Source organism: Girardinichthys multiradiatus, chromosome 11 (genome assembly GCF_021462225.1).
Source record: "Girardinichthys multiradiatus isolate DD_20200921_A chromosome 11, DD_fGirMul_XY1, whole genome shotgun sequence".
Taxonomy (NCBI): Eukaryota; Metazoa; Chordata; class Actinopteri; order Cyprinodontiformes; family Goodeidae; genus Girardinichthys; species Girardinichthys multiradiatus.
In genome coordinates, this window is record NC_061804.1 from 22058438 (window position 1) to 22085964 (window position 27527).

General features: G+C 37.5%; 1 protein-coding gene across 1 annotated transcript in view; it reads right to left on the reverse strand.

Annotated features, from left to right (window-relative positions):
• Nucleotides 1-27009, reverse strand: part of LOC124875849 (short transient receptor potential channel 4-like) — a 42200-nt gene extending 15191 nt beyond the window's left edge. The window contains exons 1-6 of the mRNA XM_047378246.1: nucleotides 26425-27009; nucleotides 17594-17823; nucleotides 16774-16992; nucleotides 4505-4645; nucleotides 4045-4221; nucleotides 2422-2622 (exon numbers count right to left, since the gene is read on the reverse strand). Of these exons, the coding sequence (XP_047234202.1) occupies nucleotides 2422-2622; nucleotides 4045-4221; nucleotides 4505-4645; nucleotides 16774-16992; nucleotides 17594-17752 (897 nt within the window). The 5' untranslated portion in view covers nucleotides 17753-17823; nucleotides 26425-27009. The remainder of the gene's footprint in view (nucleotides 1-2421; nucleotides 2623-4044; nucleotides 4222-4504; nucleotides 4646-16773; nucleotides 16993-17593; nucleotides 17824-26424) is intronic.
• Between the last annotated feature and the right edge of the window lie 518 nt (nucleotides 27010-27527).

A 27527-nucleotide genomic window follows, 5' to 3' on the forward strand; every position in this document is an offset into this window, starting at 1 on the left:
GTTTAACTGTCAGGAGCACATCAAACTAAATTTGAGAGGTTTTAAAATTGGAAACCAACTTCAAACTGTTGAGTAACGCTGTTCCAATCATGTACAACTGATGTTTCGTGACTCTGTGTAACTTTAGGCATTATAAGTGCAACTAAATGTGTGGATGTCCTAATTTATTCTTCACCAGAAATTGCATTGATTACTACAATGTAAAAGTTTTTTTTGTTCAGTTTTACTGTTTATTAATATCACAATCTTTCAGCTTTTTGGAACTAGTTAAAGTTAACTGCAGGTTAAGTGCATCCTTGGTTGCAGCTGCAATAAGCTGCATACCTACATATTTTCTGATGAAAAATGTATTGAAACCAAACCAAGGCTCGTAAATGCATTCAAGCTTTGTCATGTGTTTTTGGTATCTGTCAAAACCTCCATAGCTGAAACATACTGGTCCTTCTCAAAATATTAGCATATTGTGATAAAGTTCATTATTTTCCATAATGTCATGATGAAAATTTAACATTCATATATTTTAGATTAATTGCACACTAACTGAAATATTTCAAGTATTTTATTGTCTTAATACGGATGATTTTGGCATACAGCTCATGAAAACCCAAAATTCCTATCTCACAAAATTAGCATATTTCATCCGACCAATAAAAGAAAAGTGTTTTTAATACAAAAAACGTCAACCTTCAAATAATCATGCACAGTTATACACTCAATACTTGGTCGGGAATCCTTTGGCAGAAATGACGGCTTCAATGCGGCGTGGCATGGAGGCAATCAGCCTGTGGCACTGCTGAGGTCTTATGGAGGCCCAGGATGCTTCGATAGCGGCCTTTAGCTCATCCAGAGTGTTGGGTCTTGTGTCTCTCAACGTTCTCTTCACAATATCCCACAGATTCTCTATGGGGTTCAGGTCAGGAGAGTTGGCAGGCCAATTGAGCACAGTGATACCATGGTCAGTAAACCATTTACCAGTGGTTTTGGCACTGTGAGCAGGTGCCAGGTCGTGCTGAAAAATGAAATCTTCATCTCCATAAAGCTTTTCAGCAGATGGAAGCATGAAGTGCTCCAAAATCTCCTGATAGCTAGCTGCATTGACCCTGCCCTTGATAAAACACAGTGGACCAACACCAGCAGCTGACACGGTACCCCAGACCATCATTGACTGTGGGTACTTGACACTGGACTTCTGGCATTCTGGCATTTCCTTCTCCCCAGTCTTCCTCCAGACTCCGGTACCTTGATTTCCGAATGACATGCAGAATTTGCTTTCATCCGACAAAAGTACTTTGGACCACTGAGCAACAGTCCAGTGCTGCTTCTATGTAGCCCAGGTCAGGCGCTTCTGCCGCTGTTTCTGGTTCAAAAGTGGCTTGACCTGGGGAATGCGGCACCTGTAGCCCATTTCCTGCACACGCCTGTGCACGGTGGCTCTGGATGTTTCTACTCCAGACTCAGTCCACTGCTTCCGCAGGTCCCCCAAGGTCTGGAATCGGCCCTTCTCCACAATCTTCCTCAGGGTCCGGTCACCTCTTCTCGTTGTGCAGCGTTTTCTGCCACACTTTTTCCTTCCCACAGACTTCCCACTGAGGTGCCTTGATACAGCACTCTGGGAACAGCCTATTCGTTCAGAAATTTCTTTCTGTGTCTTACCGTCTTGCTTGAGGGTGTCAATAGTGGCCTTCTGGACAGCAGTCAGGTCGGCAGTCTTACCCATGATTGGGGTTTTGAGTGATGAACCAGGCTGGGAGTTTTAAAGGCCTCAGGAATCTTTTACAGGTGTTTAGAGTTAACTCGTTGATTCAGATGATTAGGTTCATAGCTCGTTTAGAGACCCTTTTAATGATATGCTAATTTTGTGAGATAGGAATTTTGGGTTTTCATGAGCTGTATGCCAAAATCATCCGTATTAAGACAATAAAAGACCTGAAATATTTCAGTTAGTGTGCAATAAATCTAAAATATATGAATGTTAAATTTTCATCATGACATCATGGAAAATAATGAACTTTATCACAATATGCTAATATTTTGAGAAGGACCTGTATTTTATCCATCTGATAGCCCCCTCTGTTAAACTTGATGCGGATCTAGCATCATTATTTTGGGCTTCGGCACCTCTGAGATAACTTTGGCTTGATGCATCTTGGCTGCATTCCACAGCACAGGGCGGATGTAGCCTGGAGAAATCATGAGGCAGACCAAGAAAAGAAAGGATTTGATGCCTTATTGCTCTATTAAAAGGCTACATCAGTGGTAGCAAAATCAACCTCTTTAGTAAACCAGCAACCATTCCTGTTGTCATCTTGTTCTATTCCCTGAAGTCTATTTCAAACGGTAATATGAAATAAAACAACACCTAGGTAAACCAAAAAGAAAGGTTGCAATTCTTATTATTGACAGTTTCATGTTTAACCATACCTCTTTTTGATGGTACTTGATCGCTAGTTTGAGTCTTGCAAGATCGTTGTTGCCCTCCTCTTCCAATAAGTTGGCATCGTCTCGGTAGTTAAGGATCATTTCCAGCTCTCTGGAGCTCCTCGTTTGGTCCAGGAGGTCTTTAGCGAACTCTTTACACTGCTGCGAGAGCTCCTCATACTCAGATTTGAACTCATTCTCCACCTGAAAAAAGCCATGTAGCAAATGCATTAAAATACAAATGTGATCCAAATTATCAGCTAATATCGGTAAATGTGAAAACACATAAAAAAATATTTTTACCTAAACTTTGCTTCTGAGTGTTTCATGTCATGAAGTCATTTTTAAATTGGTGTACATAACAATAATCTTTTGTTCTGGATTGGAAAGTCTGTCTCATCTTATCATAATATGATTGGTATGGTTATATCGTAGATTTAAACCTCCTCTTCAGGCACTGAGAAATTATTTGAAAAAGTACAGTTCTATAATATTACAGTTAAATTACAGATTTTGTTTCAGACAATTATCCTCTTCCTATCTTTTGTTAAAAAAATTAAAATGTTTAAATATGTTAATTACCCTGCCTCTATCACTGCTGCTTTCGTGATGCAGCTGCTTAACTCCACTCCTTAAAAGCCCTTGAGTTTTTCTCAATTATGATCAGCAAAAATGTGCCTCTTATTCATTTTAATTTGTCAGCTCTGACAAGATGATGAGCCCTTTTAGTCACATTTTGTCACATTACACCTACAAACATTACTGTATAATCTTTGGATTTTATGTGATAGACCAACACAGCATGGCTTTCAGACTATTTTCTAGTAAATATAAATCTGAAAAGTGTGGCATGCATTTGCATTTAGACCCCTTACTCTAGTGAATCACAAATTAAAACCACTGCAACCAGTTGTCTTGAGAGGTCAACTAAATACAGGGCAATTCTGAAAGTAACAAGTAAAAACTGCAACAGACTATGCCTCTAAACATACAGCTACAATTAAATGATTTTGATTGATCAAAGCATGTGTCTGTGCTGCCCCAGAAAAACTCAAGACCCAAGTTTTGACTGAAAATGAGTTACGTGCAAACTGGTAGAAACATACCCCAGAATATTTTAGGACGAGGTTCTACAAAGTACTGACCCAGTGGGGCTGCATATAAATGCAGTCTACAGTTTTCTGATTTGTATTTGTCAGAGTACTTGATGAAATCTGACAAAATATGAAATAGCTCTTGTCATAAAGCTGTCACTAAGGAAAGGGATCTTCAATTCTGAAACATCTTCCATCATTTATTGACGTGATGAAACCATTAAGCTTTTGGCTTTGCTATAATTTACTAAAATTAAGTTTGACAAAAAGTCAAGCATGTAGATTTAAAGATAACTTATGTATTTACAAAATTTTAAAATAATTCTTTCTTTATGAGTAGTTCTTGTATTAGATATTTCCTTCACTAAATTTAGCTCTGTGCACAGGCACAGGCAAATGTTTGTCTGATAATACGATTGGGAAAGGACACATGGTTAATTAATGAGCATGCTGCCAATATTTCAGGTCTTTAAAGTCTAATTTTAGTAACGTGTGCCCCAGCTCAGCACAGCTGTGTCTCTCTTCTCCGCACCTTGCTGAGCTCCTGCAGCTCCCAGCTGAGCCTGAACGCGGTGAGGAAGGGGTCCTCGCTCGAGAGCGCTATTAATGAGGGGCTCGACAGGGCTTTGTAGATGTTCAGGCGAGACCGAGAGTGCCGCAGGCTGTCCACGTCTGAACTGGACACACACTCCACACAGTTGCAACGCACCTGCAAGATCAAACAAAGCATGGACACATTTTAATGAGGCTTCCCTGTGTTTAGTCATGGATCATGATCCCATGTAGCAAAGTAAGCCCTGAATTTGTTACATCTGCTAAGCACTTGTCTGGTTGTAATATTTAGACAATGCAGTGTATTTCTGTCTTTTTAATTCATGTGTACTTTGTGCAATAAATTCCATTTTAAACAAGATACAAACTAAATACAAAATGAAAATAAAAAAAATTAAACACAATTTAATCCATGACCCAAAGAGGTTTGTCTTGCTCACCTCGTGTGGCTGTGGCATAGACACACCTTTCTGCACCAGAAGCTTGATAATTTCATAGTTATTGGTGTGTGCAGCCAGGATGATGGGAGTGATGTCAGGGGTGAAGCCGGAGTACTGCTTGTCCAATAAGATAGGAGGGACCTAGGAGAGAGGGGGAAAATAAAACCTTTAGTCTCACACACATACCAACTGAAATGTTTCAAGCAGCACATGAGGCCATGGACTGGAAGCCAGTTAATTCCCCTCAGAGTCTTTTTTATTACTATTTCATACAGAATTTTTTTTCAGAACATGCAATGCTGTAAAAAAAAAGCTCTGCCAGAAGAGATTTCTTCTGAATTTGTGTCATACTTAGATGAGTCAGATCATTTTAATAACAAACACAATGGGAAGATTCGCCGCTCTTCTATGTTTTCTTAATTGTGGATAATGGCTTTCTAACTCTTTCCAGGCTGACAGATGTTAACAGCTGTTGCTTATCTGTTCCTTAATTCCTTTAGTTCATCGCACAATTTGCTTTTTGAGATATTTTAACGTGCTTTATTTTGCGAGACAGGTTTTACGAAAGTGATTTCTTCAATTTATGATGAGGCCTGAGCCAAACACATTATTAATCGGGCGTTAGACTGAGCCTGGTATTATGAACACTGGTCATAGGACCAGGATGTTTAGCATTTCACCCTTACTCAATAGAATAATACTTTTAAAAGTATTTGTTATTTAATCAGGTGATCTTTGTCATATTAAAATATGTATGGTTATCTGAATAGTTTAAGTCTGTCACAAGCCAAAAACATACTCTTTATGGGAGAAAATACTTTTTTATGGCACCGTACCTTCACAAAATACCATCTTTGGCCAAAGAGATGAGAAAAATGTCTTCTGTATTGATAAGCTATTAGGGCCATAGTCCACAATTCTGCAGAAATTTTTATATTTCACACATTTTTGAGGGAAACATGCTCAGAGAAAACCTCGGCCAACCTATCCCTCTTATCACACACTGCAACTAAGTCCTTTTAGCTATTTCCATGTCATTCAGGGGAACAAGTGGGCAGCAGTGAGTTTGCTGCGTTTGACTTCTTTTAATTAAAGGCATATTATCTGATTAACTGGTGGGAGAAAAAGGAAAGTTTTTCAGAGAAACATGAGATGGGTAAGGACTTTCACTTGAGGCAGACTCATGACAGATGGAAAAAAAAAGGTTAGAGCTCCAGTGAGGAGACATTACCAAGATGAGTTTTAAAAAGACAGGAGCAGCTGTTATAAAAAGCTATAGGGAAGCTGAGAAAAATGAATTTAAGGTGAGACCACAGCTGTGACACTAAAAAGCCTCTGTTTCAAGAAAGCATAATTTGATTTAGAAATGTACCTAAGTAACATGTTTCTAAACAAAGTTGTGACAGCTGAATAAGGTACTTCACAACCTCTCTTAACATTCTGCATGAATTCAATAGAAAGAAAACCAGCTGTGCTAGTTTAAAAACGCCAAAATGTCTTACTCCTTCTCCTCAGATTGCAGCCTCTCTTGAAGTATTCTTGGATTTCAAAGCACCGGATTTTGACTCATCCAGACTGCACCGGTATCCTTTATTATAAAGACCCAGTGCTTTAATACATGCACAAAATGTTCTGATGTTATCTTACAGGATGGTCGCAAATGTCACTCTTCAGTGGCTCCAACCGGCAAATAATATTCACCATTAATGGTGTCTTCACAGATGTGCAAATTCCCTATGACGTGCACTAATGCACCCGCATTCCTTCAAGGATGCTGGCTTTTGATCTTTATTCATAGACAACATTGATCTGCTCTTTCAAAGCCTGAAGGATGTAGCACTCAAAATTTAAGGTGTTGAATTACTACTAAGAATTCTTCTTGGTTTAGTAAAAAAAAATGCAGTTTGCATGAAAAAAGGTTTATGCACATTGCAGCCCCTTTATTGCAGCTTTACTGCATTAAACTGCTGTACTCCAGACACAACTGCCAGACCAAGTTAGTAGGCCAGAGAGATAAACTTGTCTTCATAATTTATGTATAAACATTTATCAAACAAATAACATAAAGTGTTGTTGGCTTGCAAGTTAACTGTGGAACTACAGGGCTGTTAAATGCACACCCAAGTCAAGCTTGGATATTTTTTTTGTTTTGCTTTAATGTCTTCTCTGACAGTTTACACAACGATTCCTAAAACTGCACATGACTCACTGACAGAGAAATACATAAGCAAAACCTATATCAAAAACTATTGAACACACAGAAGAACAACAATGGCTCTTAAAAGTATAACGTTCTAATTTCCAGTGGTGTGAGGCTGTGCTATCGTGCTAATGCTAGTTTTGAAACAGAGATTCAGATCAAACTGTGTTTTTTTTTTCTTTCCAGCTTTATAGCGGAGTTATGACAAAACTTTTGTTTGCATTTTCACTCATGACAATAGACAATGGGTTTTACTGTTAAATCATGTTACCATTGAGTTAAGCTGTAACAACTTGCCACAACTAGAATCAATGTCAACAGTTTAACAAGTGCTTTTCTTACTTTCTGTAGTAGAAAGCTGTGCTGCAGTGCTACTGCTAATACTAATGCTAACACTAGTGGCAATGCCACCTGTCTGATATTACTGCTAAATTAAGGTGCCAAGTAGTGCAGACTGGCCTGTTTAAATCAGAATTTTGCATGTGCTACTTGCTGGGAGAGTGAGTGGCCGTATAAGAAAGATGAAGTTTGAAGCTAGGTAGTTCGAGGTAATAGTAAGAGTTAATAATAATAATAACAATAATAAGATAAAGAACAAGAAAAGCTGAAGTTAAAAGATTAAATATCAATCCAAAAACCTGGAAAAGCTCACTTTTCCGTGCCTGTTTATATCCGACAGTTTCATTCAGTGACGAGTAGATTGATGGAATTGAAGGGAATGACTCACTTGCCCCAATGCATATCGAAGACAGACCCTTAATAAAGTTTATTTAACTCAACATGAATGTGCTTTGTATGGACCCTGTGAAGGAACATTGAGGGAAAAATTAAACAATGATCCCTCTAGCAGTGCACACATTTAGGAGCCCCCAGGACAGTTTTAGTTTAGTTTTAGTTTTTCCTTCATTGTACTTTTTTTGGTTTCTGGTGTCTTTTTTTTTTCAAATTTGTTTGTTTATAAACATGCGACAATGTTTAGGTTTAATAATTACATTTGCATATCCTTCTTTCAGTATTTTGCATTTTCTGATGATCATATCTGCCTGGTTAGTAGATCAGCTTTGTGTGTGCTATCAGGTTTGCACATGTTTTTGTACACGCAAAACATTAATAAATCAGGCCAATTGTAGGCTAGTTAGGTTAACAGCAATATAGCAACATTTTTTACTTCAAAAGTTAAGATATTTAATGGCAGAACAAATGAAATACAAATTCTGGACTAAAAACAGATCCTGAGTTATTGTGCTTTGGCTCTGAAGGTTAGTCATAACACTTTAATTGTCATACCTCCTAATTAATATCTTATTGCGGCTGAGGATGACTTATGCTGGGCTGCAGGGGGAGGTAGGACGGAGCCATGAGTCAGGGAGTTGTGCCAAACCACATTGATCAGAACAGCTGAGACAATTTACAATTTAGACAGTTGGCCAAACACACAGTGGTATTAACGACTGATCTCCATTCTTCAAACACAATTTTGATGCTTGACCTCGTCAAGGTACAATAGTTATACCAAACTTTGGGGGCAGCCCAGTTTCAACTTCATTTATTTTTTTATGCTTTGATATTTGTAGCAACTCTAAAAGATGAACCAATAAGTTTGCATAATGAGTAAACAAATGTAATCCCAGATACAAAATTTTAATTACGGACTATATATAATATAAAACTATATATAATATAAAACAGTTAATGAACACAAAAGTATTTACATGATTTTAGGATACATTTGAATGTAATTAAAATTTACTGATTTGGTGATTTAATTTTGTTTTTAATAAATTGTACTTATATAAAAAAGAATTATTGTTTAAATATTTATATATTCCACTTACTATTTCCCCCCTAAAAAATGCAAAAGACTGCAAGGTATATAAAAATTTGTGTAAAGACACTGGGGGAAAAAAATAATAAGCTCTTGGCTTGTTAGTTAAACTGATCTTTGAAAGATATACTTTAAACAATGTTGTAAATACAATAGAGGCAAAGCATGTATTTGTGTTTTCAGTGGTTTGGTTATATTGACCTTCAGAAAACTAAGCTTACACATTTAGACAGTCCAGCTTCCTCTTCTGTGTGGATTCATGTGTCACTCTGTTGAAAAGACTCCAATTGTATTATCCATAAAGGGGGAGAGTAAACCAGTACTTCAAATTGTATTTTAAACATAAACATTTCCTGCATATACAGGGGTATACATTTCCGGTATATCTTTTCTAATGCCCCCTTTCCATTTGGTCTACTTTGGTCGTCTGTGCTTCACAGCACGGTTTGCAATCGTTTCCATTACTGGCTTTTCTTGGCTTTTTCCGTATCTGCTGGGCAGCAGGTCATACTGGAGCTGAATACAGCCGAAATGTTACGTTAACAGACTGCTGTTCATTGATTGGCCATGGGTGAGAAATAAGAAGATGGCAGCAGAGAAAACATCTCCAGCCATCAATAGCAACACAACAGGTTTCATGCTGAGTAGAGCAAGGTCAGGTGAAGTGATGCCTTGCAGTGCTCAAATTGTGAATGGTTAAGAGGCATAAGTTACAGAGAGTCGCTGCAGAGGGGCTGGAGACCATCATGTAGCTCCAGAGCAGCAGATTGGAGAACTGTGGTCCAGTGTTTGCTTGGCCCAAGGATCTAATTAAGAAAGCATTTAAGCTGATGCCCATTTTTAAATAACCTGAGTCAGTATGGGGGAAAAAATTGCTATTTTTATCAAAACAGACTGCTATACTTGTGTTTATTGTTTGAACTGATTTGTTTGCAAAATAAAAAAGAAAGTTATTTATTCACTTTACTGTCTTATGTTTACCAACTTTATATTTACTGACTGTAGTTTTGCAGTTGAATTAAAAATGTTTTAGTAAAAACATGGTTGAAGCATTTTATTGTGAAAAGATATAATTAAAGCAACACAATTAAAGTTATCAACATGATCAGAATCAGCTTTAGTGGCCAGGATTGGGTGCACAGATGAGGAATTTGACATCACTTTCCTTTGCTCACAGCATGCAGACATTAAACATGAATGACTAAACCTAAGAGAAAATCAAATAAAAAATAAAAGGAACAATATGTACATACATACGTACACCCATTTTTTATGAATAAAAAGAAAACCATGGCAGGTTGTAGTGCAAATATGCTTTTTTTGTTTTACAGTAGGGTAGCTGACTACTCAGGCTGTAAGGTATTCATTGTGTTCATCCGGGAGAACGCCTAGGGAAAGACACAGTCTCCAACAGCTGTTGGGACCCCAGCCATGGATTTCAACATTTAAAGGCCAGTTTGATCTTTTCTGGAATTTTCAAAATAAATCACAGTAACCTACTCCTACCTCAGTCAGGAACAGAAGGACAGCGGACTTCCCATAACGTCACTGTTTATTCAAACAGGGACGTCACTGTTTGAATAAAAACCCCGCGTTCGAACAAACAGACCTATTCCACACAGGTCCCCAGCAGAACTGGAAGGAGAGACAGCGTGTCTCTTGCTGGCAAGCAGACATAACTTTTCAACTTGGATCCAGAGTGACTACGATCACATGTAACAAAGTTAAGTAATGATTTGCTGTTCGGGTATCCAGCATTCATTCAAGTAAAGGGTGTAATGAGACATGCTTGACTTGGCTTTTCTTCTGAGGCCTCCAGAAGCAGCACTAATCAAAGCGGATTTCCCCACGGCCGGGACCGGGTCGTAGCTAGAGCAACTCCGCCGCATCGCGGCCACTCATGGACTTTTATTTAAAGGGTGGTTTTTAAACACCGAAGATTGGCCATAACACGCTGTTCACGCATATGCATTTAAACTCTTTTATTAGCAGTATTTTAAAGGTATGTATTTGATTCTGGCAACCAGCTATAAGCTTCTTTTCTTAGCTCCAACCGCTAACAACTAAGAACACGTGTTCGCCCACTTTATGAGCCAGCTACAGATCATTTACCTAGAAATGTTGTTGGTTTCCAAACTATGAAGTAATATTTCCTTAAAAATTATTTTCCTAAACGTGATAACTAATTAAACACCATTAAGACCCATTTCTCCAAAAGGTTTGGTTCTTATTCAGAATAATATTTCCATAAATATTATTTTAATAAATAAAGGCAGCTAATTTAACACCGTTAAGACTTATTTTTCCAGAAAGGTTGGTTCTTACTCAAAATAATATTCCGTTAAATATTATTTTAATATTTATTTAATAATATTTCTTTAAATATAATTTTAATAAATGAAGGCAGTTTATTAAACACAGTTGAGAATTAATTATCCAAAAAGTTGGTTTTAGTCAGCAAATTATTCTTTAAAATATTATTTTATCAAATGTAATGTTTTATCTGATCTTGCATTGTGAATGGTTGTTTGAAGGGATACCAATTATTGCCCAAGTTAGTTCCAAGACTAACTTAACTTCATTTCCAGATTCTTCAAGATAATCCTTGGTTCTCAAACATAAATATTGCATGGTAATGTTGCATCACTCTTTCATTCATGGTTTTCAACCATCTTCTTGAAGCCATCATCTTGTACATTATATATACATATATTCTTTCATTCTGTTTGGTATTTAGTTGGGTTGTTTCAGCATAGTAAAGAGCTTGTTGATTGGAATATTTTTGACTTATTTTTGTTAGTAAATTCTTGTATTTTAAGAAATTTTGTGAATTCATTCTGTGTGTGTGCAGAGTTTATGCTGTTCAATAATGTCAGAGCTTGGCTCATCTCTTTCAATTTTGTCCTAATACCATCGCCTCATTGGGCTGGTATTCACAGGACAACCCTTAACAGACTGATATATTATTTAATAAAATATTAAAGTATTAATTTTAAATAATATATTCATATTCATAATAACAACACAGCTCTATGTATCAACAACTTGAAGGTAAAAGTCTAAACAGTTTGTATGCAAGATATGTGGGGTCTGCAGAGATGTTAGCTGCCCTTTTCCTGAAATGTGGATGGTGTAAATCTAAAAAGAATATACAAAATGGGAATTTAGTCAACGGAAAGCAACTTTGTTGTGGACACCACCCAAACCAGAGGTGGTGATTATAGATTCTCACAGGAGTGAGACGTCCTGCAGCTGTAGAGGTGATTTAGCTGCATCAAGGGAGCACACCACCAACAACATTTGGTGCAATAACACTTCGAGCATCATCAAAAAGGCTCATTAGTGGCTGTGTTTCTTGAGGAAGCTGTAGGGGAAAGGGGTGAACACAAGAACTATCATCTGTATGTGTGTTGTTGGAAGCAGTCTGACCTCTAGAATCACTGTGTGGTGTAATAGCTGAAAATTGTTACAGCAACATGCAGGGGGTAAAATTGGTACATCCATCATAGACATTTACAAAAGAGGAAGTAAGGACAAGGGAGAGTAGGGAGTCAATACACTTTCTTACATTTTTAGATGTATACATGTTCTGTATTGTTTTCTATACAGTTTGTTTGAGTGATGTATGTTTTTTAAGTGGAAGAGAACAAAGATGGAAATTAGCTCTGAAAGCTATAATCTGGTATGAAGCATGTTTTCTTTAAGAATAAGGCTAAGGTACATGGTCCATGTCCAAAAAACTAAATATATACATATATATATATATATATATTTTTATGAACTTTCATCCAACATTTTAGTAGTTGCACATTAGCTCCCATGTCACATAGTGGTGGTCATTCATTAAGAGGAGGAATTCCCAATTTTTTTGATAGTATTACCATTATATTTCTTCCATAAAAATGACCAGCAGCTTGATAATTCATGCCTCTTCTCAGGACGTTACTAGGACAGGTTGATGGTTTCCTTCTAATGCAAAAACATGCATGGAGCAAATATGTGAATAGGCTGTTGGGTCAGTCTCATATAATCTTCCCTCTTGAAAGGCCGAAAGGTTTCACATAATCCTTCTGGAAATGTGTCTTTCACTCTGTATTTACGAGTAACTTCATCTTCATTCAGTTATAGACTAATTTAATGTTGGAAGGCCACTTTACAAACTTCACTGTGCATGCTATTGGATTTTTTTGAAGCACAAATTTAGCAACCTCAAATATTATTCAAAGAGCCAGAGAGGTAAAGTCAAAAAGAAACACAAGGAACAGAGACAGTTAAGAAAAGATCACTGACATGCTGAATTAGGACTTCTAAAAATGTATCCCTTAAAAAACTATTATAAGAAGAAACAGAAATATCAGAGTAGTTTTATGTAAATATCAGGAATTGTTGTCTGATTCATCCTCAGAAATGTTTCATCATCCATAATGGACCCAAAAGTCACTTTGTGATGTAGACAATAATTACTAGTATAGTTCCCCCTGAAAGTCACTCTGTCAGGTGGCACATAACCATTTCTGAGTCTTTGCATTTCGTAGAGGAGGATGATCTAATAAGTCACAGCATAGACTTTGTTTTTCACGTGGGAGGAGGACAGACTTCAAATAATCTACATCAAACAGCCCTGGCATGTGCCCAAGCACGGACAAGGAGGTACACAAACAGCTAGATGTGAAGTTATTATAATTGTGGAGAAAGGAGATGAAGCCACAACCCAGTCTATGTTATGCATATCTGTTGGTCTTATTAAAATGAGGAGGCCACCATCAGCATATTGATAAAACATGCAACAATAGCATCTGCAAGAGCTCAGTATCTGTGCCACTTTTCGTTTTTGCTGAGCTCTATTTTGAGCCTCCCTACTGGTTTTCACATGTCATCCCACAGCATCACAAACATCTAGAAAGAAAATGGGACACCGAGCAGTTCTGGTTTTGTATTAGATTGCGGAAAACAAAGCTGAGAGCCAAAATTTAGGAATGGATGCCTGTGTTTACATTTTGCTCTTTGCTGTGAAAGAGGATCCTTATGTAATAGTCTTCATATTTTTAAAAAACTGTCAAAAAGGAGGGAAAACACCTACAAGGGGCCTTGTGAATGTGAAACACTGTGAGCTCAAGTGTGCCACTGACAGATGCTTATCTGTACTCCCAGGATAACACATAGAGCTGTATACACAGTTAATATTATATTTTGAAGCCATACAATCTGTTAATACTGAAATCTGTGTCCATTATTTTGCCAAGCATGAAATATATTTTAAAAGTAATGTATGTCAACAAAAAAAGCCTTTTTTGCCACACCTCTCTTTAAAACAGGAAGAGTATCATACGTGGTTGTCAATGTGTCATCTGGTCATCTGCTGTACATAGGAGTTTGACTGTTTTCTTGAGAAAAAAACAAAAACATTTTTAATGTGAATATGTTGGATGGTTCTGTGGTCGCTTGTTGGAAACCCAGAAAAAGAATGGAGTAAGCAGTTGATGCGAAAATCAATTCTTGCATGTAGTAAGCAGCCAGACCACCAAGGTGACAAAAACTGTTGTTTGTGAGCATAAAGTTTATTGAATAAGAAAACTGCAGTACGAAAAAGCAGTTTTTACTGTTTGTGTGACCTCTATTGATGGCAGAAATTTGTTGGTATCTGCAGATTGTATGAAATCAATAACTCTTCCTTCTTAGCCCAACCACTTAGTTTTATCTATAACTCATTTTTTCTGTTTCGGAGCCAAATGAAGGAGAGAGTGTTTTACTGCAGCTGCTTTCTTATCGTTTATCAGTGTTTTTACCTCTTTTCCATCCACCACATGCAGCATTACCTTAAGGTTGCTTTTTAGGAGCAAATATATTATGGAGAAACTACAGATGGAATCACAGAGTTTGAGTGGAATAACTGACAATGTGCTTTAAAAGCTTTTAAATCTCCAGGAAGGGTACCAGATTGTTAGGTCTCCAAGCTATTGTTCACAACATTTCTCTTGACTTCCTCCTCCTAACTGGATAAATCAGGATATAAATCGGATTATATCAGCTCAAGTTGGAGGCTGCTATAGCATTTCTCTAGGGTGGCAACTGTGTTATGCATTGATTCAAACATAAAATCATCACTTTTCAGCAACTTTTAGTTGCATGCCTTGTGCTTGCTTTTTTTTCTATTATGCATTTTGAAATATTTCTTTATTTTGGTCATGGAAATTGATTTAACTATTGTGAGCTACAACACTAAACCAAAATGTCCTTTCAATTTTTAAAATTCACAGTCTTCAGAGGAAGCGCTAATCAAAAAAGACAAAAAAAGCAGGAATAATTCTGAGATTATTAAAAACCAATCATTCAGACATCCTGCAGAATTGAAAGATAAATATCCACAGCTCCAGCAAAGCATTAAACAAACATCCTTATTAATAAGTCTCAGAGAAGATGCTGTCAACAAACAAAACGCATTTTCTCAGAGAGCTTTTTAATCTAAACAATAGACCTCTCTTGGGGGGATTTGGTTGTGCTACAGTCATCCATCTTCACGGATTACTCATGTGATGCAAAGAAATGCTATCTTACAAAGGAATTAAGTTAAAGAGGTAATGTGTCAGCTGATTGATGTTAATGGTGAGGAGTTTGGACTGTGTGCCGCCTCTAGATCCACTTCTGTAAAGACTATGAACTATCACTCTTGTGCCTTAATTTCTTTCCAAATTCATTCAACCTTTTTATTTTCATTTGATTCTTAATCCTACTTTATCCTATAAAAATGGGCTGCATTATTGCACTAAAACTCAAGAACAGCAGTAAAATCTCTCATCACTAGACTGAAGAAGAGAGAATCACGTTTGCTCCTAAGTGATATGGTGTATCACTACCAGTAGGAAGCAGGATAGACAGGATGAGAAATCTGTACATGTAACAATAAGAAAAAGAACTCAGAGTACTCTTCTGATTATACCAAATAAGCTCCATTCTGCCACCTCTCAGTTCATTTAATTTGGGCAGAAATGTCAAAATGTTCATGATTTAAAGAAAAGGAGAACACTACAATGTTGTGCAAATTACACATCATATTTCTATTTGAGAGAATACACTAATCATGTCTCAATCTGTACGATGTGTTTCTAAAGCAAAACAGTCTGTGATGAAGATGGCTTTGTCAGCTTTTGTTGTTGCCAACAATTCTAGGTCAGTTATTTTGAATCACATAAAAAGCTGAAGTAAACATATAAGACACACAAGGAATAAAAGTGTTATTAGGGCTGAGAGAGCAGTTTTCCCTATATTGGACCCAAAAAATATCCTTTTATTTGGGCATGTGGAAAATCTCCATCTTGTTTAGGGAAAGTTATCATTTAGTTATTATTTAGTTTATTTTCTCTTTGTAAACAAACCGGAAAAGCCCACTGGGGGTAATATACTAACACATTTTTTTTGTCCTCTAACATCTTACTTGTTCAAGTTTGTTTAAGTAGAAACGGCACTTACTGCAACACTAGAAGAGTCAGTTTTAGAGCTCAATGTCACTTTTACGCTGTATAGGGCGGGACCATATGTTTACTGAATCCATGTTGAAATTGACACTTTTAGTGCTGCACTGTTCATTTTACTGTGCAGTGGGTTGGTTTGCCTTTTATTGTAAAAACAACCATGAGCTTTTGAGGGTTAGATCAGAGGCATCGACTCTAATAGACCCCCGAAGGTTTGCTGTGGTATTTGGCATCATGATATTAGATGCAGATCCTATAACACCGATCCTATAACACAGATCATCTGTCCTGCAAGATGAGACCTCTACATATTGGGCACCAGCACAATCCTCGATTGGTTTTAGATCTGGGGTATTTGGATGCCAAATTAACACCTAAACCTCAGTATTTTTCTCCTTTTTTTCCTTGTTTTTGATGGAAACAGGGGTAACCTCTGATGAAGCATGAAAGATAATATACAGAAATACTGCCCAACCCACTGATGAAGAAGCTATTAGCTTTGGTGTCGAGAGATGTAACAGGTGTGGCAACGCTCCTGCTGTTTAATCACTTACAGTGATTAAAGTCTTCACGAAAACACTACTTCATTGGTTTGAACTCTTTCTAAATGAATCAAGAAATTATGACCTCAATAATTACAAAAATAGGAGTGCTAAAAATAACTGCAGCCATAGTTTAATTGCAGTTCTGACAGCCATCTGTGATCTGTCAAGCTGAATTCAGCTTAAAAACTGATACTCAAATTCTTGCCTTTTCCACTTGGTCTTCTTCTTACCTGCATGCCTCCACTGGGTTTCTTATGATTTAGCAGCAGCTCCACGGCTCCCACCACTTCCTTGCGGATAGCGTGAAGCAGGGCATCACCAACGTAGACATTGAAGCTCAGCAAGAGTTCGATGATTTCTAGATTCTCATTCTCAATGGCAATAAGCAGAGCCGTGCGGCCGAGGGGGTCAATGCAGTTGATGTTGATCTTGAAGTAGATCTCCGCCTCCTGAAAAGAAAAATGTACAGCCATAAGATGAAAAGTCTGTGTTGGTTTCATGCGGGCTGTTAGCCTTTAGATGTTTTCGGTGTTTTTTTACCACACAAGGAGAAAGATTGTCTTGAATTAACCGGAACAGAACTGGATGAACAGGTTTTTTGGGGGCTAAAGGACAAAGGAAGGTCTTGTTCACTTAATAAAGGGACAAGAAGGAACTATTTTTAAAAGCAAAGATAATCAGGATAGCTGATTTTTATGGCTAGTAGAAAGTGCAATCAGCAATTGTGAGAGAATTTAATAAAGCTTACATTTGGCCCCTCTTTTACCCTCCGGGCCATGTTATGTGGATCGCAAAGAACTTTTATTTCAGATACTGTGTAGAATAAAAAGGTAAGAGAAAATAGAAATGACATTTCTCCCTTGTTCTTTAGGTCTAACAAGTGTTAATGTCATTAACCAGGATCTCATATATTACTAAAAAAAAAGCTACTTTTATAGTGGTTGTAAATGACAGTAACTTTCCAGTCTAAATAGCTCAAATTAAGATCCATCTAATTGTTCATGACTTTCAAATAGAGTTTCATATATCAGTCAATATACTTCTACTAACCTCCAGGGCTTGTTTGACGCTGGCGTAGTCCCCCTTCTCCACAGCTCCGAGGTAGGCTTTTTCCAAAGGTGACAGCTCCGACTCAGCCCGCACAATTCGCAATGGGATGCGGTCCCGGTATGAAGAGCTGTCAGTCCTCCGGTAATACAGCTGTGACATCTCCCAAGGCTTCAGCGTACCGGCACCCTGCTAACACTGCTACAACTGCTGCTAGGCTGAGGGACTTTACACTAGAAGAAAGAGAGACAAAAGTGTTAGGAAAAGAATGAAGCTGTTAGTGCTCACTATCATTTGTAAGGAAAGAAGGGAAAATAGAAAAAAGAGGTGAATACACCAAAGGTTATGCAAGAATGACAAAACGGAGCAAAATCAGTAAAAACGGTGGTACCTGAAAGTAGGTTTGGCTCTCATGGACACAATATATTTCACTATTTGTTTCTGTATTGAAAGATTTTGGTCATTTTCATGATACATCTTCAAATTAACAGTCCAGTTGCTAAGATAGCATCTGTTTCATTACAAACTGAAATAACTAATTTAAAAAAAACCTTATAAAAAATTACTTTTCAAAAATTGCTATAAACTAAACATAAAATCCACTTAAGCACTGTGGAACATAATAGATTACAAGCAACAAATTAACATATTGCATGTTCTTAACTAGTGCTACTTCCTACTTTTTAAGAGCACAAACATATTTCAGTACAAGCTTAAACAAATCCAAATCAAGTTGGCTTGACCATTAGACAACTCCATATTTTCCCCTTAAAATAACAAACTTTTACAATGTCAGGAATAAATAAATGAAAAATCATAGATCAGATGAAGAATCTATCTTTTTGGGTCAACTTGCCCCTTTGCCATGTACAGTGGCAGTTTGGTCGTTGTGCCGTTTACTGCTATTTGTTTTATACTGAACCTGCTTCTATTAGAAAAATGGTTAGGTGATAATATCTAACAGCAAGAGGTCCTTCAAGAGTAATTTTGGTTTGATCAGGGGTCCTATCCATCCATTGTCTAAACCCACAAATTCTTGAGGGTTGCGGGGGAGCTGGTACCTATATCCATGATTGGGCTTGAGGCGGGGTATACCCTGGACCAGTGTCAGTTCATGACAGGGCAACCCAGAGACACACAGGACAAACAACAATAAACATACTGATTCATAAGAATAATTTAATCTAACTTTTTGCACTGTGGAAGATGCCAGTGCGTGTGGGTAGGACATGCAAACTCAATGCAGAAAGACCACAGGATGGGAATCGAACCCATGAACCTCTTGCTGCAAAGCAACTACATTGTTCAGCTCTTCAATAATATACAGTTAAATACATGAGATTAAAATAGGTTATGATGATTTATTTTGAAAATTCATGATAATATGTGACTATATCAAAAATAAACTCACATACTATTATTTGAGTGAAGAGGTAAAAAATGGTTTGTTTTCCAGAAAGATTTGTAAGTAGCTAGTCATAAAATCACAACACATATGTATGAAATGGGGGTTGAAATAGGTAAAGGGGGCCTATTGACTTGAAGCCCCAACATATAACACCAGCAGAAGAACTGCTTTGTTAACACATCAGAGAAAATAAACTACCAGCAGGTTTAAAAAGTTGTAATTTACGCTATAATTAATATGTTTTGGTGATAGAATCGTGGTGTGGACTTGTTTTTGCCTGCATGGACAAAGAAATAAATTAAAGTTAAGAGAAGATGAGTGGGACTGGTAAAAGCTAAAGTGAGTAAAAACTAAATATTTAATGCAAAGGTCCACATACAGAAGCATTCGCATTGCTGTTGTTGGCAATTTGAAAGGCATAACTCAAAAGATTGCTCCCTTTTTCAGAAGTCCTGTAATCCAAACAAGACACCTAAAAACAGACACGAGTCAGACAAGGCGGTAAATAAAATAAACATGAGTATGAATCAAATTAAAGAAGTTTCATATTACTTTAGTAAAGAACGAGTTCACCAGTGCTTAACAGACCTCTCTTTCTTCTTTCTTCAGGATGACTCATTAGGATTACATTAATGAGCAGCCAATTAGTTCATGAGAGGAGGAAGAAACTACCCCCACAGTAAATATGTGTAAATATATGCATGTTTTGCCTGAACCTTTTGGTCCTAAAAATGGCATTTAACCGGAGCAGTTGAATGTTTATTACGTAATAATTGGGTTTCTTCTGGAAACTAACATGAGACAAAAATGATGCCTGAGGGCTTTTTCCGGTGTTTATGTTGAGAGGATCTCAGTTGTAATTTTAAACATTACCAAGTTATCTATGAGCTAAACAAAAATAACAGTTATTTTACTAAAAATAATGTGGCGTTTTTTGGTTTATTGATTAGGTTTTAAAGCAGAGCCACGTTTTCCATAAAACCGGAGAAAAAATGTCAGTGGCAATTTTACAACATCGAGAAACAGTGATATTCAAGGTCACTGATAAAACAAGATACCTGCGTGGCTCTCTCGGCTGACAGAAGGTGTCACCTTCACCTTAATTAGTATTTGTTTGTTGGTTAGCTAAGATGGCACATGTATGCGAGTGAAGTATTTATTTTTGTAAACACATAACTAAATAGAAGTACAGAATAGACATGATGTAGATAGTAAACATATGGAGTCATGAGCAGATTAATTGATATTTTGCCACAAGATGAATGACAGTTTTTTCTCTGACATTAATTTAAAATAATAAATGACTTGTCACAATACTGTAATGATGTATAATCTTGACATAATTACATGGCATATCGTAACTAAACTGCTGTTTAGAGAAAGCAGAGAAGCATTTGCAATTACATTTTTACTTTTGGCAACTATTTTATTGGAAATACTTGATTTTATTATTTGCAATTGATACCGTAAAACTCAAAATATAAATTATGTATTATTTATCCTCCATTAATGTATTAAATATATGAGATTATGGCTCCTCAGAGACACAATGGAGAAATGACCATTAACATACTGATTGTTAAGGGTAATTTAACCTGACAGTCATCTTTTTGCACTGTGGGAAGAAGCCAGAACATTGTTGCTTTGTTTTTGTTTTCCATAAAAAGTAGACCTGGTCTGAGTCTTCTGTGTCCCTCTCTATCTCCATGACCTCCTCGGATAAGGTAGATGACCACACATCCTGAACATTTCTGGTGGAGACATCCTGTTATAATTGAGTTATCCTTTTCCACTGTTGCCCCATTCTTGTTCAAAATGGGGAAATGTGTCAAAATGAGGATTCGGTGCTGATTTTTTTAATGTATTGATACTCTTTCTAATTAGATTAAATTATAACTGCTATTGAACAGTTGAATTTAAATTTGACTTCACTAAATTAAATTATATTGGAATAAGTTGTATTGAAGGAAATGAATTTGAGTTGTATCAGATATATATTAATTATTTTTTGCCCTGCAAAGACTTATTAACAATAGGAAATTTATAAATATAAACAGATTACACTGAACCGTGTCGGATAGCTGGGATTGAATTAAATTTAATTAGTTTGAAATTACTTGAAGTACATAAAATTGATTTGAATTAAACTCAATAGAATTAAATTGAATTAGCTAACTAAACTGAATATAACAGAATTTCTATTGCATTGTATTGTGTTGAATGAAAGACAATGTGTGTTATTGCTTCTGTGGCAATAAATATACTAAAATAACTAATTAATGACAAATTATTTCTTAAAATAAACAGCCTGCCACAACTAATCTAATTAGCGTCTAAACCATCTTTTTTAGTAAAATTAGAAACATTTTTAAGGATCAATGTCCTGCTCATGAGTTTTAAGTGTGATTGTGATCAGCGGGGATGTCTATTAATTGATGATTATTTGTAGTCCTCAAAAGGTGATGATATACAGTTGGTTCAGTTGCTTCTTCTGCTCACCATCTGTTTTGTATCTTTGAGGGAAGAAGTGTAAACACTGAAATAAAGAGTCAAATAGCTAAGTTTAGGTTAGAGGGTTGATGGTAAAAAGAAAAAATTCAAATGACAGAATCGTCATAAATGAGTTTGAATCTGAAAAGTCAAGTCAACATGCAACAGTTTCCAGTATGGTTTTAGGTGCTTTGAATATGTTTGGTAATTGTTAGGTTAAAGTTAGGGTAAGAATGGGTTTGGCTTAAAATTCACTGTTTTACTAAACAAATGTATGTTAATAGACTGGAATGATCCTTAAACACACTGTTTCACTATGTTTATTGTACCAATGCTTCTACACTACAAAGGTAGTCTTTTTTCCCTTCATTTTGACACTGCGAGAGTCCTGACAAAATTGCAGTATGTGATGTGTTGGTAAAAAATATGATTTAAGGTTATTGCACCTGAAGATGTTAGGTTAGAACCAGAGATTATTGATCCATTCGTTATGTGTTACCTTGTTGCCATGCAACAATATTGTTTCAACCAGTGTCACAAGGGCACTATGTAGTTTGTGTTTTTAAACTGCACTTTTTGTGCTTCTGATCTTTTCAGATAATCAAGATGCCATTCATAAATAAAGAAATTCTGCAATTTTAATTTAGTTATTATTTTAAACTAAACAACATTCAGTAAGAAGAACTCTCTTATCTCTTTACTTTTATGTTACTCCACTAGTGGTGGTTTTTAAAATCAGCAATATGGCCCACTGTCATGGGTGGCTTGGCCAGAGAGGCAGTAGAAACCTCATCAAAAGAAAAAGAAAAAAGATATTGATCATATGCATTCCTCCTCCCAGACTTGGACTAAAGCATCCGCCAACTCCTGGACAGTCTGTGGTGCAACGTGACGTTGGTGGATGGAGCGAGACAATCGGATTCAGGTCTGGGGAACGGGCGGGCCAGTCCATAGCTTCAATGTCTTCATCTTGCAGGAACTGCTGACACACTCCAGCCACATGAGGTCTAGCATTGTCCTGTATTAGGAGGAACCCAGGGCCAACCGCACCAGCATATGGTCTCACAAGGGGTCTGAGGATCTCATCTTGGTACCTAATGGCAGTCAGGCTACCTCTGGCGAGCACATGGAGGGCCGTGCGGTCCTCCAAAGAAATGCCACCCCACACCATTACTGACCCACTGCCAAACCGATCATGCTAAGGATGTTGCAGGCAGCAGATCGCTCTCCACGGTGTCTCCAGACTCTGTCACGTCTGTCACATGTGCTCAGTGTGAACCTGCTTTCATCTGTGAAGACCACAGGGCACCAGTGGCAAATTTGCCAATCCTGGTGTTCTCTGGCAAATGCCAAGCGTCCTGCACGGTGTTGGGCTGTGAGCACAACTCCCATTTGTGGACGTCGGGCCCTCATACCATCCTCATGGAGTCGGTTTCTAACCGTTTGTGCAGACACATGCACATTTGTGGCCTGCTGGAGGTCATTTTGCAGGGCTCTGGCAGTGCTCCTCCTGTTCCTCCTTGCGCAAAGGCGGAGGTAGCAGTTCTGCTGCTGGGTTGTTGTCCTCCTACGGCCTCCTCCACGTCTCCTGGTAGCGCCTCCAGGCTCTGGACACTACGCTGACAGACACAGCAAACCTTCTTGCCGCAGCTCGCATTGATGTGCCATCCTGAATGAGCTGCACTACCTGAGCCACTTGTGTGGGTTGTAGAGTCCGTCTCATGCTACCACGAGTGTGAAAGCACCACCAACATTCAAAGGTGACCAAAACATCAGCCAGAAAGCATAGGTACCGAGAAATGGTCTGTGGTCCCCACCTGCAGAACCACTCCTTTATTGACTGTGTCTTGCTAATTGCCAAAGATTTCTCCCTGTTGTCTATTCCATTTGCACAACAACATGTGAAATTGATTGTCAATCAGTGTTGCTTCCTAAGTGGACAGTTTGATTTCACAGAAGTTTGATTTACTTGGAGTTATATTGTGTTGTTGTTTTTTTTTTTTACATTCTTTATTTAAGTATATGCGTTATTATGAACTCAGCATATATGCATTTGTACATATTTACCTGCACACACATAATACAACAGAAAAAAGAAAACAAACAACCAAATAAACAAAAAGAATTAGTGTCTCGGCAAACAGTTAACATCTATTTCAGCAATGGAAATCAATCAAAATGGTCCTCATGGACTCACATGAGGGGTGGGCGAACCCACCCAGCATCTTCCAAGACGAAACTCATAGAAGGAACTAACACAACTTCTTAGAACCCACAACATCTTCACCTGTGTGACCATCCAAAGTGGGAAATAGCTGGGGTCCATACTCTCAGAAAAACATCCATTTTTACTTGAAGTGTTGCCGTTATCTTTTCCATTGTATACACATCTTTCAGTCTTCCTTGCCATTGTTGAAGGGTGGGAGGCAAAGGCTTGAGCCAGGACAGAGTTATCATTTTCCTTGCAACTAATAGAAGAATTTGTAGTAACTGGATTTTCCTTTTCCCAATATTTCCTCCTGGGGTCAAGCCCAATATGTAGTGCAGTGGGTTCAGCGGTAAGGTGAACTTAAGAATTTTTTTAATTTCTGTCTGAACTCCCAGCCATAATGATCTCAGTGTTGGACAGTCCCAAAAAATATGAGCGTGATCCCCGTTTGTTTGAAAAAAAGTCAATAATCTTGCCTATTTTCACTATGCGTAATATTGTTAAAGGTGCTCCTATTTTCTTCCTCACCAGGGACCAAACCCTGTACGTACAAATAATCCACTCATTTTCAACTTTTAAATCTTTCCATTTCTTTCCCTCCATAAATGGGATCACTTCAAGAGGTACCAACTGGCACGCATTGTTCTCCAGACCAATCCAGTTTGTCTCCTCATCTTGTATAAACCATTCGACCATGACACGAAGTTGTGCTGCCCAGTAATACATTTTCAGATTGGGCAAACTAAGACCACCTTTTTTGGGGGGGACTTAATGGTAGTTTCTGTCTGATTCTTTGCTTCCTCCTTTGCCAAATGAAGTTATTAATGATTTTATCTAAAGTTTTGAAAGCAAAGGCCGGTATCCAAATAGGGAGTGCCTGAAATAGATACATTAATCTTGGGAGTAAATTCATTCTCACTGTTTCTATTCTGCCCAATAAGGACAGAGGGAGAATCTCCCATCTGGTTAGGTCCGACTTTATTTGTGTGATTAGTCTACCATAATTTTCATTAAATAGTTGCGAGGTTTGTGGTGTGATCATAACGCCTAAGTATTTAAATCCCCTCTTTGACCAATTAAAAGTGACCTCTTTATCTAAACCTTTTGGCCCCTTGCCCACCAGCATCATAGACTTGGTTTCATTAATCTTGTAGCCTGAGATGTCTCCAATATCTCTTAAAGAAGTCATAAGCCTAGTGATTGAACTCAGAGGGTTAGAAATATACAAAATAATGTCATCCGCATATAATGAGATTTTATGAGTGACTCCTCCTGCCGTTACTCCATGAATTCTAGAGTCTGTCTGTATACTTTCCACCAGGGGCTCGATACTAATTGCAAATAGTAGAGGCGAAAGAGGACATCCCTGCCTAGTTCCTCTTTTTAAACTGAAGTTCCTTGAGGAATATTCCTTCACCCGCACCCTGGATGTGGGTCCAGAATATAACACACTAATCCAATTAATAAAATCTCTATGAAATCCCATTTTTCCTAGTGTGTATTTCAGGTACTGCCAATCTACCCTATCAAATGCTTTTGAAGCATTGAAGGATCCTGTTTTTGTTTCACCACAGAGATCACATTTAAGGTTCTCCTAATATTATTTATCCCTAGACGCCCCGTTATAAACCCTGTTTGGTCCGGTTTAATTATTGTGTGGATACATTTTTGAATTCAATTTGCCAATATTGTTGTCAGAATTTTTACATCACAGCAGAGCAGACTTGTTGGTCTGTAGGATGAGCAATTTATGAGGTCTTTGCCTTCCTTGGGAATTATAGATATTATTGCTTCTGACCAGGACTTTGGGGGGTCATTATTTGTGAGGGCATAATTAAATACCCTTAGTAATAGGGGTGTGACTTCTGTTTCAAAATGCTTATAAAATTCCCCAGGGAACCCATCTGCTCCTGGGACTTTATTGTTTTTTAAATTTGTTATGGCTTCCTCGATTTCTTTTTTTGTAATTGACTCCCTCATTGCTCTAGCATCATTTTCCGTTAATTTTGGTAACCTAATTTTGCCCAGTACCTTCTTAATCTTCTCTGTTTTATATATATTGTGTTGTTTAAGTGTTCCCTTTATTTTTTTGAGTAGTGTACTAACAAACATAATACACACAATTAAAAAAACATTAGACATCCATTTACATCTATTTTATAGGTTTTCAGAGCTGTTAGTTTTCATATTAATTAAGTTCAGCAAAATATAGAGAACACATAACATTTCACAATATACATTGTGTTTTAAACAAACTCAGGCTTAGATCATTTGATCAACCCTAAACATTTATTTAAACCATATTCACCGGGGCTTGTTGACATGCAGATTGTCCATGCATGGACAAATCGTGAAACTCCCACACAGACTCACTTAAACTTGTGCAGTTCTACGTGTATGAGCTGTACTCTGTGGTATCATAACATGCCGCATGCTAAGTTGCAGAGCAGCAACAGCTGAGAGGATTTTCGGTGTATTTAAACGAGTGCTGCATTCGGGTTAAAACTATTTAATTAAATGGTCATTTTTCAAGCAACTGTTTGTGTGTTTGACTGTGTTAGAAAAGGAATCACAAATACCAAAAAAATGTCAAAGGATTTTTTTTTTTTTTTACGTTTAAAGCAGAGCTTTTGCGTTACATTATTATTTTTTTTCTTTCTGCTTGTTCAAGTCTATTGAAAGCTCTCTGCAGTCAACAATTTTGAATTTACAAACTGAACAACAAACCTTTGGGTTGTTGAGCATTGGGACTTCGACCATGAAGATCAAGGTTCTTCCTTTGGAAAGCAGCATAAAAAATGTTCACTTCAACTTCTTAAATTCAGAGCTGATGTGCAGCTGTGGATTTATATGAAGCGCCTCCTTGATGATATCTTAGTGCCTTCAGGCGCCAGTTCGTCTTTAACCTGTTTATCTGCTTCAGGCTGCATCCTCCACTCTTGTTTTTTGAACACTTAGCCGCACTTCGGAGTACATCCTGATCCGGTGCGTTTTTATTTCCATTCGGTCTTAATGCGCGTCCAGACACTGCATTCAGTACACCGCGCAAAACAAGAAGAAGAAGGTGGAAAAAAAAAATCATGCGGAAGAAAAAGAGCCACGAGTTTCCAAGGTAGAATGCACCTGGTTCTGCAACATCTCCAGTTTAACCCGCGGGGTTAATTTCCACCGATGTGCATGCCCATTCGTCTTAATCCACCTGTTGGGGGTGACTGAGCGGAAAGCGGCGCTTCCAGAAATGAACGCAGAGTATCCAGATGCCTGGCAGGCGGTCTGCGGAGCGCTGCTGCAGACGGGTCGTGCGCACTTGGAGACGCATTGAACAGTGTAGAGGGAGAGAAAAATCACCTAAACGAGCAACTGACACACACCCACTTTATTCTAATACAGCGGATATTTGACTTTTAATTCATTTTACAATCAATGAACTGCTTGAAATTGTGTCAAATTTAACGAGGTTGATTATATATAAAAAAAAAAACATAAAACAAATGGTGCGGGAAATACAAGTAACCCAATAAAATCAGAAAAATCATATTTTTCAGGTATTTTTCAGTAGATTATGTTATGATTTAAAAGTAAATGTATCTCAGTAACTCAATTAGAAAAAAAAAACAGAATAATTAGAGAGGAATATATTTAAAGTCTTTTTTCTGTTAATTTTGATAAAAACCCAAAATTCAGTTTATCACAAAATTAAACAACATAAGACCAGTAACAGGTTTCTCTCCGGGTACTCCGGCGTCCTCCCACAGTCCAAAGACATGCCTGTTAGGTTAATTGGTCACTCTAAATTGCCCTTAGGTGTATGAATGAGTGTGTGCATGGTT